Raw genomic sequence first — 16,920 nt, 5'->3', positions numbered from 1 at the left:
CAGAAAGTAAAATGAAACTTATCAGTTACAAGGCGGGGGTGGGGGGCGGGATGGGAGGTGTACTGTGTTGTTTTTTTTTTTGTGGTGGTATATGGGTGCTGGTGAAGGGATGGTTGCTTCAGCATTGTATAACTGAGACCTAAGCCTGAAAGAATTGTAATCTTCCACATGGTGATTTAATAAAATAAAATTTTTATTTAAAGAAAAAAACTGAGCTAGAGCTAAAAGTTCTAATAAAAATTTTTTTCAAGACAAAAAAATTAAAAAATTAAAAGAAATCCTGCCCTTTCTCAGTATGGACTCACTGACATTCACCACCATCTCCAAAATCTTCATAGGAGTGGTTCACAGTTTTCACATTTCACAATGTTAGACTTTAAAGAGCACAATTGTAAGAGCTACTTGTTCATATCTATCATTCACAACTCTCCAGCCCTGAGCGATTTAATCTTAAGGCTACAGACAGTGAATCTTAGAGGATGTGACATAAGAAGTGAGACAAATGTCTGTAGGTGACTGTTAAGATGCTTTTGAAAGGCACTTTCAAGGAAGCAAAAAAATGATCTTTGTGTAATGAATCTCAGTGAAGTTAGTTGAATTCACCAAGCAGTTACTCAAAAGAACTGCATTTTCTCCCCATCTTCCCCACATGTTTGTTTATGTGGCTATTTCAAACCAATCTCACTTTTCTAAAGACAACCCCTTAATACGTAATTCATTCTTTACCAGTGTAAACACATTAAGAAACATAGACCCTGTTGCATCACACATGTAAATAGGGAATATTTCCTAAGGCAATATGTATGCATATAAATGTATGTATATACATACACATACACACAGAGAATATTTTAAGTGAAAGTGGACTGAATTATCTTGGATTTTTTTCAGTTCTGTTGACTTTTGTTTTGAAGTCATTGAAAATCCCCAGCTGTTTTGTTTCATGCATAATGTCTATATTGCTGCAGGCATCATTCTACTTTAACCCAAGATCATTTTCAGATTAAGCTGTGCAAAAATGCCTTACATACATAATATTAGGACAAGCCCTCACAGGCTTGAAAAATTAATCCTCTTGAGCCTTAATTCTTTATTTGGGAGCGTGTCATTTTGGAGGAGGTTAATCTTTTGGTCCATTTCAGTGACCTGCCAAGAGGATGAGCCTAGCACGCTGGTCCACATGGCAGAGGCTGCGCGGAGCCGCACAGACCCTCGACAAGGCAGAGTTGCGGAAAGATTTCCGATTTCCAATTTCGGGCTGTTTTCCTAGCTCGCTAGGCTCTGCTGCCCCCTCGAAAAAAAATTTCGGCAGGGAAAGGGAGGCGGGCTGTCATCGACGAGAAGGAATGATTCGGAATTCAGCATATCCGGGAGGAACACCCGGGGAACCGAGAGCCCAGATTTGTTGACTCGACTTTTGCAAAGGCTGCTCGGATGCTGGGGGCTCCCGGCGCGCGCGGGGGCTGGGCAGGCCAGAGGGAGGGTCTAGCCTAGACGAGCCGCGGGAGCGTTTCCGAGACGCGCGCGCGCTCCGCCAGGCCCGGGCGCCGTCGGCTCTGCGCGCTGCAGCCTAGTCAGCGCGCGGCGTTCACGTCCTCTTTAGATTTCGTCTGATTTTCCTTTCCTTCCAGCGTCGCACCTCTGCTCCTACGACCCGAGGGATTGGCACAGGGGGGCTTGGGGGGCACGGAAAGCAAATCCCTGGCTGGGAACTGTGATTTTTTTTTTCCTCCCCAGCCCTTCCAAGATTGCGGCCCCGTTTGTCCCCCACTCCCAAGATCCGGACCCCTCTTGCTCCAAGTCCCCGCTCGCCTCCCCCGAGGCTGCGGGTTTAAAGCTCCGTCGCCTTCGTTTGTGCCTGACTCCGTTCCTGGAGGGACATTTGTTGAACCCGGTGCAGAATCTGGGGGCTTTGCGGTCCCGCGCTCACCTCTGCAGGAGACCAGAGCAAAGGACAGGAGGGGGGTAGTGGAAGGAAAAGGGTCGTGCACACGCTCAGGATTCAACTTAGGGGGGGGGTCTCTCCAGGGGGCGGAGGCGAGTGGCAGTTATTGCAGGTGGTGGGGACCCGCGAGGGGGCGCCGCGCTGGCGAGGGTCCCGCCGCTGGGGGATTCCAGAAGCTCCTGGACCAGAGACAGTGGTCGCCATCCCCTGCTCCTGCCTCCCACGGAAACTTCTCGACCGGCTCTCTCGGCTGCGGGACCGTCGCCCCCCGTTCCTAGCATCTGCACCTACTTCTTTTACTTGGAGGGAGGGATCCGCCCCCCTCCCCGCACCCCCTCCTGGGCGGCGCAGTGCGGAGCCGGGGCGCGCTCGGCCGGTGAGGTGGAGCTCGGACTCGCGGTGCACGCGGCGCGCCCCGCTCTGCGCAAACCCAGCCGCGCTAGTCGTTGGAGACCTGCGGTCTAGGAAACCTGCGAGCCGCGCCTTCTCGGAGCCAGACCCAGGGGAACCTCGGACTGACAGGCTGCGGGAGCGGCAGCTCCGGGTGGGTAAGTGTTAAGTTTCAACTCGATGCCTCCTCTGCGGGGAATTCCTCTGGCAAGTGCGCGGGTCCCGGCGGCGCGAGGGAGCGGGGGAACCCCGCACTCCGGTCGGGGCTCCCCTTTCCCCCCCTTTAGGTCCAAGATGTGGATGCAGGTGGGGGGTCCCCATCCGCAATTTTCTATTTTTCCTGAAGATTCTTGCCTATTTCCCTAACCCTTTCTAGGGAGAGGGCATGAGCTTTCCAGAACAAGAAGGTGTCACCGTTCCTGCCACTTGCTTTAAAGATCACACAGCTGCCCGAAGCAGAGCTTATACTGAATTCTCAGAAGCTGTTCAAGAAAAGACAGAATAGAGAAGGCAATCACGGGTCTTCCACCAGCTCTGTTTCACCCTCTGGGAGTAGCCTTTGGGCCAGGACTTTATCATAGGAACGTGTCACTGAACCCACTGGCGTAAAATAGACAAATAATGTTTTCCAAAAAGACCAGAGCTCCAGCGTGCCTGGGAGAGACAGTCCCTAATCTTTGGTGGGTGTTTTCTTTCAACACTTTTGCTAGACAGGTCAGCCATTAAATCTTGTATGTTGCTTTCTTGAGCGTTTGTCCTCCTTCTCTGAGACTAACAAGCAAGTAATACAGCATGTGGCATGATTTCTGATTTCTGGGGTTCTTATCCCGCCCCCCCTCCCACTCGCCAAGAAAACTTCTCGGAAGGTTTTGTGATTGTTAACAAGGTTCACTAAGGCAGACTTGTGATAGCACAAATACTGTTGCAACAAGTTCCACCGATTTAAATATATAGTCATGGTGTGAGCTGGTTTCTCACTCAGACCATTAGAAGGTCTTTGAATTGCTGGAAAAAAAAAAAAACCATTTTCCCATAGAAAAAAAGAAATATTTTCTTTCCGGATTAACTTGTTTGAGAACACCATACAGTTCAGTTTGTCTTAAAGGTATTGAGAATATGAGTATCTCCTTTTGCCTTATTTTCAGGAAAGAGATATTTTCCTCTATGAACTCAGATTTTAGTCTTTGTGCTTTGACTTTAACTCTGGCAGCTCCCTCTGCATGCTTGTCCTTCCTCTCCCACCTTTCCGGAGGGGCCGTCTGAAAGTGTGCTTCCTTGGGTGATGTTCTGACCTGGTGAAAAACCAGCAGGATGCTGGAGAACAGGTGTGGGTCTGGAGTTTCCACTGCTGAACTGTAGATCAGTCACTGTTCCTGCAGAGAAACTTCAAATAAGGTGATCTCAAAATTACAAACAACAACAACAACAGCCCCACAAAACAAAATGTGGGAGGGGGTAAAAAAGTTGACACATATCAAATGCACTCTGGAATTTGCACTCTCTAGCTCAGACTTGCTCTCAATTTAGTTCGAGGCAGTGCTCCAAGTCAGACCTCTTGGAGTCTTGTTAATTCTGTTAATGACTTGTCAGGATGGACTAATTGCTGTCTGTAAAGTCAGTCTCTCTTAATCTAAGGGAAATGGTATGACCAATCCAATATACACTGCAGGATTTAAATGGTCAGCTCTTTCACTCAGGACTAAGAAATGGAAGCAAATGCAAACAAGGGCCCGGATTCATTGAAAGAGTCTATTTGAAATTTATGCAGAGGGAAGTAATACTTATCAGGCAAGCTAGTGCATTAGCATGTGGACATTTGTTTTAGAAGAAATCTTCTTTGAAGATGTGTGTATAGGCATGATTGTGTGACTGGGTATGTATATGTTTTCTATCCTTGAGACAGAAAACTTTCCTTCTAGTGTTTACTAAGGATTTATGTCTGACCAATCAGGGACTGATTTGAAAGGCATTTTGGAAAAACTTTCTTGGAGCACTGTTTGCATCTCTAAGAACAAGAAAACCAGTTCCAGGTATCATATTAGAGCAAGGAATCCATGCAAGCAATTATTATAAGTAAAGGAAAGATTACAATTGTTACATTGTGTTTTGCTGACCTCAATCATTCAGTAAAATTGTATTTGCCTTCAGCTCTGTGTTTGTTTTGCGAAAGTGTTGAGTACCTTTAAGGTGTAGATAGTGTGTTAAGGATAAGGCAAGGCTTGGAAAAGATCCAGCCCTCTGTCCTCAGAGAGCTTTCTCTGTGGTGGAGTGGAAGGGGGAACGCAGCAGCTGCAAGGTAAGGTTCCTGAGTCCCCAGCAGCTGGGAAGTGAGTCCAGGTTGGTGGGGGAAGTCAAAGACTTCCTGGTTCAGAACCGGGAGGGCAGAGAGCCCAAACAAAGGCTGTGTATTGTGGTTCTAGCAGTAGCTCATTCTGATTGAAACACAAGGTAACTGTTGGCATGTCAGGAGTTAGGAAGCCAGGAAGCTGGGCGGGGATGAGTTCCAGGAAAGCTGTGAATGTTTTGTCTTGGAATTGAGAGTTTCTACTTACATCCACATTCTCACCCGGTGTGCGTCGCCTGTAGAGGGAGAACACAAAACAAAGCCCTGATGTTTGTTGGTATCAGCAGACCTCGAAAAGCAGATGCTACTCAAACATGAAAAAAAAGAGAAGGATATGGGGTCTAAAGAGACACTGGCAGGTTAGGTGCTTTCCTGGCACACAGCCTACCTGGTGTGATCCCTGGAATGGCATATGGTCCTCAGAACACTGCCCGGAGTGATTCTGAGCCCTGAGCACATCTAGGTGTTGTCCACAAAAAAAAAAAAAAAAAAAAAAAAAAAAGCGCAATAGAAGACACTGAGGCCATGCAGGCTAGCATGAACAAAGAGTTTCAGTCCCTAAACTGGAGGGACCCAGAAAGCAGGACTGAGTCAGAAGCCTAAGCACTGAGGCCCTTCAATGGAAATAGTCACCCTGGGGCCAGTCTTGGAAGAATGGAGCCGTGGGGCTGAGCTCTGTCCAGAGAAGAGAGGAGGGAGGAGTCTTTGGCTTCTCCTGTGCTCATGCCCTCCAGTGCTACCTTGTGCTACCTTGTGTGCTGCTGGACCCAGCCCGTATCCCTAAGACCCGGGAGTTGGTGAGAATCACGGAACAGAGTGGGATGACCTAGGCCCACATCAAGCCTGCCAGGAGTGATCCTTGAGCACAAATCTAGGAGTAAACTCAAGCACTGCCTGGTGTGGCTCCCAAAACAAGATAAATAAGCAAATAAATAAATAGAGTAGGAAAAATCTAGAATAGATATTGACTTTGTGTTTTGTTGATTTTTTTTTCCTCTTCTCATTTTAAAAGGTCAGTGGCAAGGCATTAATTGAAGAAAGGCATGTGAAGAAAATTTTTGGTTTGGGAGGCAGATTCACTGTTCACTGTCACTGTCATCTCGTTGTCCATCGATCTTTTCGAGAGGGTACCAGTAACGTCTTCATTGGGAGACTTGTTGTTACTATTTTTGGCATATCGAATATGCCACAGGTAGCTTGTCAGGCTCTGCTGTGCGGGCGCGATACTCTCGGTAGCTTGCCGGGCTCTCTGAGAGGGGTGGAGGAATCGAACCCGGGTCAGCCTCGTGCAAGGCAAACGCCTTACCCGCTGTGCTTCAGCCCGGGAGGCAAATTAGGAAAGAAAAGTTTTAAAACTTTCATATTGATATGTCAGAAAAAGATGTAGTTCAGATGTGGGTATATTTTTCACGTAGTACCTGTGGAATTCTGCTATAATTAGAACATTTATTTCAGATCATAGAAAAGTGGCTGTTAAAGGCTGGTTGCCTTTTTGAAAAATATCAACCAGTACACTAGAAAAATAATATAAAGATCTTTTGTTTCCCTTAAGTATGTTATATTTCTAAGAGTCCATAAGCATTTTCTTTTCTGTGAAATTTGTTGCTGCATTTGCAAACTGAAAGCAGTCAAGATAGTGAAGATCACTTTATGATTCTTAAAAGAAATTTCATGAAGGTAGAGCAGTTATAAAAGTAATCACACAGTTCCTAATATTGAATCCATTCAAAACATGTTGCATCTAAAATGGAATTATACCTCTACTCTAGGGATTATATTTTACCATTGAAATATATATATATTTTTCCAGGGTCTCTCTTTTTCTAAGCATTCATCTTTATTTTCTCTGACCAGACTTATTAACGGGCCTGCTTTTTTTTGAATCTCATACTAAATGCAATTCTAGGGCTCCCATATTTTAACCTCCAACCCAGAGTCTATCCATGTGTGAGATTTCTCTGCTTCACTCTCGATCCATTTCTGTTGATTTATTGTAGACTCTGACAATAGCTGCTGAAGATGGGCCCTATCGATGCTGAGGCTGATGAGAACCAGACAGTGGAAGAAGTGAGGGCAGAGCCGTATGGATCAGAGCAAACCACCTTGCCTAGAGGTGAGCTGCCCGCTGTCCCTGAGCCACAGCTTATAGACAGCACCAACCTGATTGAGGTCCAGGTTATTCTCATATTGGCTTACTGCACCATCATCTTGCTCGGCGTCATTGGCAACTCCCTGGTGATCCACGTGGTGATCAAGTTCAAGAGCATGCGCACAGTAACCAACTTTTTCATTGCCAATCTGGCTGTGGCTGATCTTCTGGTGAACACCCTCTGCTTGCCATTCACTCTCACCTACACCTTAATGGGCCAGTGGACAATGGGTTCTGTCCTATGCCACCTGGTTCCCTACGCCCAGGCCCTAGCCGTGCAAGTGTCCACCATCACCTTGACGGTAATTGCCTTGGACCGGCATCGTTGCATCGTCTACCACCTGGAGAGCAGGATCTCCAAACGAATCAGCTTTTTGATCATTGGCCTGGCTTGGGCCATCAGTGCGCTGCTAGCGAGTCCCCTGGCCATCTTCCGGGAGTATTCACTGATTGAGATTGTCACTAACTACAAGATCATGGCCTGTACTGAGAAGTGGCCTGGGGAGGAGAAGGGTATCTATGGCACCATCTACAGCCTTTCCTCCTTGCTGCTCCTCTACGTCTTACCACTGGTCATCATCTCATTTTCCTACATGCGAATCTGGAGTAAGCTTAAGAACCACATCAGTCCCGGAGGGTCTGGTGACCACTACCATCAGCGCAGGCAGAAAACCACCAAAATGCTGGTGTGTGTCGTGGTGGTGTTTGCGGTCAGCTGGCTGCCCCTGCATGCCTTCCAACTTGCTGTCGACATTGACAACCAAGTGCTGGACCTGAAGGAGTACAAACTCATCTTCACCGTGTTCCACATCATCGCCATGTGCTCCACCTTTGTCAACCCTCTCCTCTACGGCTGGATGAACAGCAACTACAGGCAGGCTTTCCTGTCCGCCTTCCGCTGTGAGCAGAGGCTGGACGCCATCCACTCTGAGGTGTCCGTGACATTCAAAGCCAAAAAGAACCTGGAAGTCAAGAAGAACAGTGGTCCCACAGATTCTTTCGCAGGGGCCACCAATGTCTAAGGCAGCAGCCGTGTGCGTGTACATGGAAGGTTTTTGACCAGAGCAATATCTCTGACTGAGAAGCATGCAGGAACATCCTGATTTCCCAGTCCAGGAAAATCTGAGTGGAAGCATCTGTGCTGTAGGTCAGGGAGAACTATGGGGTGACAGAGCTTTGATGAATGCACTCGTGTTCAAAGACAAAGTAATAAGACAGTTTGCTAACAGTTCGCAGGGTGGTTGGTGGTGTTATAATAAAAGCAGAGACAAATGCTTTTTGACCATTTTCCAGAGGGAAAGGACCTTGAACAAGGAGTTGGAATTATTGGCATTGTTAAAGCGGGTGGATGAATGACTTTCACATCACATTAGGGTGTTCATTGAGGATTCTCCGTTCTCTCCTTCTTGTATGAAAGACACCAGATGCCTGTTTCCTCTGGAGCCTCAGACTTTCCCAGTTCATTGTGTTTGGGTTACTTATTGTCCTTCCAATGGACCAAACCCATCAGGGAAAGCATGAGTTAACTATTATTAACTACTTGAATGACTTCCAGGATATAAACTGATATTTGCTATGTGATTAGTATTTCAGCCAATGATGGGGGTAGTATGCAGTGCACAATCAGTTGTTCTTATGGTTTGGCAAAAGTTTCTTCAACTCAGAATTGAAGGCGGAAACTCTGTATTATAGAAATGCAAACCATCATTTTAACTTCTCATTTCAAGTTGTTCCTTCTTTCTGTAGATACGATTTTAGTAACAAGCATGCACCATAATCGTTGCTTATTGTAACAACATTTGGAACATGAATTATTCCTGTGTTAAATCTGAGTTTATCTTCAGTAAAAATTAAATTATATTAGAAATTTTGTGGTATTTTGTAATATTTTATAATTATTTATAAGTAATTTTGGAAAAAATACAAAGCTTAAGTGTATTCATAGAACAATAATATTTTTTAAAATCATCTTCTGTGGACTAATTCATAATTTATTTAATTAATAAAACTGTAATTTCACCAAAATGGAACCCATCTGGTAAGAAATATTAAACACATTGGATTTGTTCCACTTTGCAAATGTTCTCTTTGGAACAGTTTCAGAATAAATTATCCTCCTTTCAAAATAATTGGCTATATTTTTGATAACTTATGAATAAATACATAATAAAATTTCATCTATAAATATTGGAGCATAAATACTATAATATTTTTCACTGACCTTTTGAATATGATTTTTGTTTCAATAGTACCCAACCAAAGATGCTGAAAACTCTTATGCTTATAAAAATTGAGGTAATAAAATAGTTGTATTTCTTTGGATGCTGTTAAAAGGTTTCACATTGCATCATATTTTTATAGGTGTAACTAAATTTGTGAATACATCCCTTAAATTTAAAAAAAATTTAACATAAGCATTGGTTTATATATAAACATTAGCTTTCAACTTGAGAGATTAATTCTATGGCTGTATTTAAAATTTATAGCACTGCTCTGTAGCACTGTCGTCCTGTTATCATCCCGATTTGCTTAAGCAGGCACCAGTAACGTCTCCATTGTGAGGCTTGTTGTTACTGTTTTTGGCATATCGAACATGCCATGGGTAGCTTGCCAGGCTTATTTAACTTCATTTCATGCTAGAAAGAAAAGGACTGGTCTTAAAGTTGACTTAATTTGGGGGATACTAAAAATGAATGAAAATAATAGAAATGAGGTGAAAAACTACTAATTAAACACAACAATATATATTAGTATGATATATCATTCAGTTGGATAATTCCATTTTCTGAAGGATTTGAAGTAAATGTGCAAGAAGCAACCTTTTTGTCCTTTAAATAGTGATTACTTTGTTCAAAATGTTAATTGGTAATTGTGGTTTTAAAATGCTTTTCCTCCTTCTTGGAAAAACCTTACATTGGAGGAAATGTGCATGCTATTGTATCACTTGTTATATTGGTAATTGATCAGATTCCAGTTAAAGCATGGGATCCAATTAATTGCTAAGTTATTAATATAACTTATGTTGTCATTTTACCTGTTGGAATAAAAATAATTTGGGAAATTAGAAAAACTGTGTGATTTTATATCAGCATTGCTATTCAGTATAAGACAATAAGCTTTTGATACAAGTTAAAATAGGAACCTAGTGGTGGTTCTTTATGGCCCAGCTCTCTTTTCATTGTGCACGTTTCATTAGCTGTTATAATATTGCGACAGTACCGGACTTTTATAGACCAACTCTTTCTGCTGGACTTCAAGCCTCTGTCTTTATCACCTGACATAGCATGTACACAAGACTGTTTACAGGACACATCAAACCAAGCTTGTCAACAACAGACTCTGACATTTTGATTCCAAACTCCATCTCCTCAGCTATAATACACGCACTGTTTCCTTGCATTCTCTGTTTTACTCATAGTACTACTGTTTATGCAATTCTGCAAAATATTACACTTTGGAGCAACCTTTTACTTCTCTATCTCTATGTCTGTCTTCTTTTTGTCTAAAATTTGACAACCTGGTTTGTAGAGTCAAATATTAAAGTTCAAAGTTCAAGGTTTGATGATAGGCTTATAAGGCCCCAAAGCAGAGGGCTGGAGTGATAGTACAGTGAGTAGGGCATTTGCCTTGCATGGGGCCTGCCTAGGTTCGATTCTCAGCATCCCATATGGTCCCCGGAGCACCACCATGAATAACTCCTGTGTTCAAAGCCAGGAGTAACCCCTGTGCATTGCTGGGTGTGACCCAAACACTGCCACCCCCCCAAAAAAAACCAAAGTATAAAATTTTCTGTTTTATTATGCAACTTGAAGGCCAATCACCATTCACTTTCCCATTTTTTATTATGAAACCTAGAGCCCTCTTTACTGGAGACCTGTCGGGCTGAAAGTTCCCTTTCAACTCGTGCCCGCTCGAGCAAAGGGAACTTTCAGCTCGACAGGTCTCCAGGAAAGACGACTATTTGTCTGTGGTTGAACTATTTGAATATTGTAGATGCTATGGAGAATATACATTTGCATAATTGGAAAGAACTTTATAAAGGAACTCCATTTATTATTCATTCAAAATAATCAAAAACCTTATACTAGGAAAGCGTGGGGGTAGGGGGGGCAAAGTAGTGCTTTAGTTACGATTCAGATAACTAAAGAGAATCCAGTCTAAGTGTTTCTAAAGGCCATTTAGTGCAAGAAACTAAAATCTTACAAAACCACTGCAGGAAGTGAAGAAGTGATCATCAGGAAAAGCTTCCATTAGTACCAATGAAATCAAGAAGTACAAAATGGCAGGAAACTATGACTAACGCCTGCAGTGCCAAAGTATAAGGTAGGTGCATGGGAACAAAAGCAGATTTATCAGCTAGAACCCTATTACTTATGTTATTGGGCCCAGATCCTAGTACACACTTCCCAGACTCACATTAATATCTTTTGCTTCTCTTCTGCGGTCCAAAATTTATGTAATTGCCTCATTTGTGGATTATAACCCACATTTGCTGTCAGGGATTTTGGGGAAATGTAATAATTAGGTTTCCAGCCCCTGAGCTACAGGGGAGATTAGAGAAAGGAAAATCTAACGGTTAATTGCTGTCAGACAATCTTAACAACTTTGAGAATTGTCCCCAAAGGTGTAATTTGAACTTTCAAATTCATCTTCTCATTCACTCTGGCTCTTTGGATTCTTAGTTTCAATGATGTGATGAGTTAACTACATCTTTGTTTTCTTCTTTCTGATATCAACACCAATGTTAAAATTACTTTTAAAAACGTTTCTAACTAGTAAAGTGGACTGAGAAGTAAAATGTGTGTATGTGGATATAACTTTATACATAAAGTATAGGTATATATTTACAACTCCATTAGCATTCATGTTAGATTGTTGGAACAGAGAAGGAAAAAAATCGTACCAAGTCTTTAAGAGTTATCTGAAAATCCACATAAGAATACATTTGTGGGGGTGGGGGGCAGGGGTTGAGAGATAATTCAGTGGGTAGAGCACATGCCTTGCACGTGGCCTATCCAGGTTTGATCCCTGGCATCACATATGGTCCAGTGAGCATGGCCAGGAGTAATTCCTAAGTGTGAAGCAGGAATAAGCCGTGAGCATTGCTGAGTATGGCTCAAAAACCAAAAATTAAAAAGAGGCAAAAAATTACGTTTTAGCCTAGCTTCTTTGGATGAATGAAAGAAATAATGCTTTCGGGAGAAAATAGTCTGAAACTTTCAAGTCGATAAGAGATGAAACATTAATGTCAAAACAGAGATAAAACTTTTACTTTTCCTTAAAAAGAAAAGGAAAATGAACAACACATATTGCAAAATGCAATCATGGTTTAATCTAATAATATTAACGATGGTAGGAATCTTATTAAACAAGGAATTTTTAAAGATGAATTAGTTTCTCTCCAGTAAAGAGCAGATTTGATGGTCACTTTATTATACTTGGTTTTCAATGTTCCTTCCATTTTTATTTGTTATTTCATCTGCTTTATGATTATTATAGCTTAAAATATTTTTGCAGCAATTTTTATTTCTGGTACAAATTTGTGCAAGTATATGACTGGTGGTGGATTTGGAACTATGTTGAATGACTGCTCTAACACTATAGGAAATTGAAGTTTTCAAATCATTTGAATAATTTAAATAATTTTTTAAATGTAGAGTGTACAGAATTGGTAACGATTGTATTATTTTGGATATGAATGCAATAACCTGTGATTTGTCTGCTGCATCATAAAAACTCTTGCAAATACTACAATATATATTTTCAACCTGCAAAAAAAATTGATTTGTGTTTTATAGAAGGCTACCTGCCTGTGAAATCTTGATCCTTTTCTACTCTGGCACACTGGTCAGATGTACACAGCTTTTAAAGGTTCTCCTTGAATGGAAGACATTATAAGAAAGATAAGTGCTGGTTACTACAATTCAATGTTACCTTTAGTTCTTTCTAAGTAATTTGTGAATCTTTTGCTCAATGGAAGTAAATAAAAATGATTAATCTTAAGTCTTCTCTCCTTCATAAATACATAACTGTCAAATTATAACACTTTAGCCAACTGCCTGCTTAACACCACACATCTGATCATGTATAGTCATGTGTGATCATATTAAAATTATATAAAACATTTTACTGAAATTAAGAATTTACAAATGAATATTTTAGTTTGTCTTTCTAGTAACATAATAGAATGTAGTAAAAAAAGAATATGTGTGCTTTTTTGGTGCACATGTATTTAATTAGAAACACTCGGGGCTGGAGTGATAGTATAGCGGGTAGGGCATTTCCTTTGCATGCAGCCAACCTGGGTTTTGATTTCCACATCCCATATGGTTCCCCAAGAATTGCCAGGAGTAATTTCTGAGTTCAGAGCCAGGAATAACCCCTGAGCATGACTGGGTATGACCAAAAAAGCCCAAAAAATTAAAAATAAAAAGAAACACTCTCAGATGCACACCATCATCCAATAATAGACATTGTGTAAAGAACATCAATTATAGGAAAGTGATTATTAGCCTTTTTCAGATTGATCTACTGATTCCCCCATTGTCCCTATACAAGTAATTGTCATTGGACTCTGGGTAGCAAAGGATGAGAAGAAAATTCACTCAGGAATTAACAGAAATAATTTAAATATATGCAATTTTAAAAGCTCCTGGGGTTTATGTAACTTAAATTTCTCAAGTAGTTGAAAATTGGAGATGACACATATTGAACCAGCATTCATTCTAAGCAGCAGCACACTTAAAAATGTTTCATGTCATGTTTTAAGGTAAAATAACTAGTGATCAGCTTCTCAGGCCATATAGATCTACAGTGCAATTATTTCTATTCTCACATAGAAGCAAATCAGAATTTTGTTTTGAGAATGCAATTGAAGTAAAGGAAAAAGTGGATTCAAGGGACATATTAAGGATCAGAACTGCTGGGTGCACTGTGCTTATTTAATTGGAGTCATATTCCATCTGTCAAAATCAGTCCATAATGTCTGGATCACGTTGAACTGGATCCTATTGAGGGATATAAAATAGGACCTAGGAGAACAGAAATAATGTAATTTTAGATTCAACAAAGTGATAAGAAAAATTTGACAATGAAGGCATTTTTTTTAGCTTAGGAGTCTAAAAGTAATGTACGCATTCATTATCTATAAGGGCTCTTGTGAGTATTATTTTAATTGTTATTATATTCTAAGACAATGTGAATCAGATAATTACACTCATGAAATTAGGCTATTTTTTCCAAACATTATATCTTTTGCTAGTGGATATTATTAGAGAATTTGAACAGACATTTAGAACCACCAATACTATGCTACTGTAATACAAAATAATTGAGCGTATACCTACCTTGAGCTGTTTTGCTATTAGTGTTAGTCATTTGTACTGATAGATTCACTATCACTTGAGACACTTTGCCCACCAGCATTTTCTTAAGAGATATTTGTATGACTGTACAACAGAGTTATGTCAACTTTGCAGAAAACCCATGACGATAAACAACTACCTTTTATTTGAATAGGTTCCATTATTCCCAATCCTACCTGTCAGTTTCTTTTTCCTATTGTTTTTCACTTCAATTCTGTTTTCCATCATCAGTGATTGGCTGAAAAGGTGGATATGTGAGTGGAATTTTCAGGGGAAGGTAATATGGCTCATACCACATCAGCGTTTCTCCACCCAACAATACTGGGTAAGCCTGCATCAAGGAAAAATTGAAGCTCCAGCTGGGGGATCAGAGTAATAGGCAAGTCCAAGAAAGCAATGTGTTCAACAGAGCATAGCACAGTGTCAGCAGCTTGGTAGGGTCTGCATCCAACCAGGAACTAGGTAGGAAAGGTCAGAAAAGAAGGAGGCAAGTGTGAATTAGTGGCTGCTCCATCAAAAATGTAAGAGTGAATCAAAATTCCCTGCAAGTTCTAATTCTCTAGAATAAAACGTTTAAATATAATGATTTTAATAAGTGGAAACTCATTTATTTAAGAAAAAGGATTGGAAAGATAGTAAAATGGGGAAGGGGCTTTCCTGTCATGCACCTGACCTAAGTTTGATCCCTGGCATCACATTTGATACCCAGAACCAGGCCAGAGCGATTCCTGTGTGCAAAGCCAGGAGTCAGTCCTAAGCACCAAAAAAACAAACAACTCTCCTGCTCCCAAATTCTTGTTTCTATTTCATGATAACTATTAATTTGCATCTTTGAAATTTTTTGCAGATTTGAAAAATTGATTTTCAATATTACCTTTATGCAAAAAAATATGACAGTTGAATCTAATTTTGTTTTGAATTTGCTTTATTTGGTAATTTTTTTAATTTGTATTTATTTGTTATTTCCAATTTTTAACTCACAACATTTTTAGTCAGTCCTTTGAAACATATTTTTGTATAACATTCTTTTGTACAGATGGGATTCAATTTTGATTTTATGGCGGTCTAATTTTTTTACTAAGTTCAATCATCTCTTATGTGTTAACTGATTAGCAGCCATCTGCTCACACAATCTACTATGTTATATATTATTCAACATCTCATGTGTAAGGTTGTTGCTAGTTTTCCTTTTACTTTACATGTGGCTTGTGCTATGGTTTAGATGAGTTATGGTGACAGTAGTGACGGTAATACATATCTGATTTAGTTTTAGTTGTCTAGTGGTTTTAATCACTGACTCTTGCTACACCAAATTTGAAGCATACATGGTCACATTTAATTATAAGAGATAAATGGGAATAATTATTTTGTTTTGTTTTGTGGCCATGCACAGGAGGCTAAAGGGGTTCTCTTAGCTCTGTGCTTAGGATTGCTTCTGCTGGTGCTCATGATTTAGCATTTCTGGGGATCGAAGCTGAATCTCCTATATGAAACACATGTGCTCAGTTGTGGAGCTATCACTTAGGCCAGAAATTAAAATTTAAACAAAGTGGTGCAACTAACTCTATACCACTAGAAACTATAAAAAAAGCATGAAGAAATCAATTATCAATGACTTGTGGTATCTAGAACTCTCCTGCACCATGAACGGGAGAGTCTATTGTCAAGGTTACTTTTAAAAAATGGCAAAATCTACAATAACTGAAAGCTTACTTTATTGCCAAGAAATTCATTTCTTCATATATACTCAGCAGAAATACATACAACAGTCACTGGAAAAATGTACTAGAAGCTTTCAGTTCTCGTGTCCTACTTGTAATAGATGAAAAACATTGTGTATGCATTGAGATACTAATTGTACATTGGCAGACTGCACAGTTATATTATTGCAGAATTATTACAGAAAAACTTTTATTTTTATTTTTTTTATTTAACTTTTTATCAAATCACCATGTGTAAAGTAACAAAGTTCTCAGGTTTATGTCACAGTTATACAATATTCAAACACCCATCCCTTCACCAGTGCCCATATTTCACCACCAAAAACCCCACTATACCCCCCGCCCCCACCCCCTACCCCCTACCGTATTACTAATGAATTTCACTTCATTTTCTCTTTACCTTGATTACATTCCATATTTCACTATAAAACTCACTATAGTTGTTGGAGTTTCCACCCAAGAGAGACAGACCTACTACCAAGGAAGCATTTGATAATTAGTTTTACATTGCTGGAAATGAAGAAATATGTAGCCCCACTGCTACAAGTACATAACTCTTCTCTCTTTTTTTTTTCTTTTCCCTTTTTTTTTTCCCCCGTCATCCCCCTTCCCGTGCCTCATAGTATGGTGTACGCCACGCCGCGTTGGCCAGCGTGGGGCTTTTGCTTAGTTCACAGTCTAGAGAGGTGGCTGCTACATTAATAACCTTCAATATTTCAACAAAAACTTACTGTTATTATTTGGAGTTTCCCCCCCAAGCCAGGCCTGTTCAAAAGGAACCATTTCACATTGCTGACAATTATAAATGTTCAGTCCGCACGGTTTTGGATTTCTGTATAAAGTTCAGGGAAAATTCTGCCAGAAATTGCATAGCACAGCTCACAGTCCCAGTGCATTGCTGTTCTGGGGACATGGTTGGGAGCACTTGCTGGGTTCAGAAGTCATCCATCTGGCTCCGGATGTTGGGTATACAGCAGCAGAGCGGCCGTGCAAGCGCATGGCCACCC

At 40.9% G+C, this 16,920-nt stretch overlaps 1 protein-coding gene across 2 annotated transcripts; it reads left to right on the top strand.

Annotated features, from left to right (window-relative positions):
- Window positions 1-2,039: 2,039 nt before the first annotated feature.
- On the top strand, window positions 2,040-10,695 carry NPY2R (neuropeptide Y receptor Y2). Of its 2 annotated transcripts, none has more exons than XM_055144935.1 (2): window positions 2,040-2,489; window positions 6,677-10,695. In XM_055144935.1, exon 2 carries the CDS (start codon window positions 6,699-6,701, stop codon window positions 7,848-7,850), a length of 1,152 nt encoding a protein of 383 aa, XP_055000910.1. In that variant the 5' UTR covers window positions 2,040-2,489; window positions 6,677-6,698; the 3' UTR covers window positions 7,851-10,695. The 2 variants fall into 2 exon arrangements, with proteins under 2 accessions (XP_055000910.1, XP_055000909.1); XM_055144934.1 differs by having other exon boundaries at window positions 2,042-2,493.
- Window positions 10,696-16,920: the final 6,225 nt, after the last annotated feature.

This window comes from Sorex araneus, chromosome 7 (genome assembly GCF_027595985.1).
Source record: "Sorex araneus isolate mSorAra2 chromosome 7, mSorAra2.pri, whole genome shotgun sequence".
NCBI lineage: Eukaryota > Metazoa > Chordata > Mammalia > Eulipotyphla > Soricidae > Sorex > Sorex araneus.
Note: the sequence above shows the minus strand (reverse complement) of the source record. Positions and strands in the feature narration are given on the sequence as shown.

What these genes read in the sequence shown, in the direction of transcription:
- NPY2R (XM_055144935.1), top strand. Translation starts at nt 6,699, where the DNA reads ATGGGCCCTATCGATGCTGAGGCTGATGAGAACCAGACAGTGGAAGAA.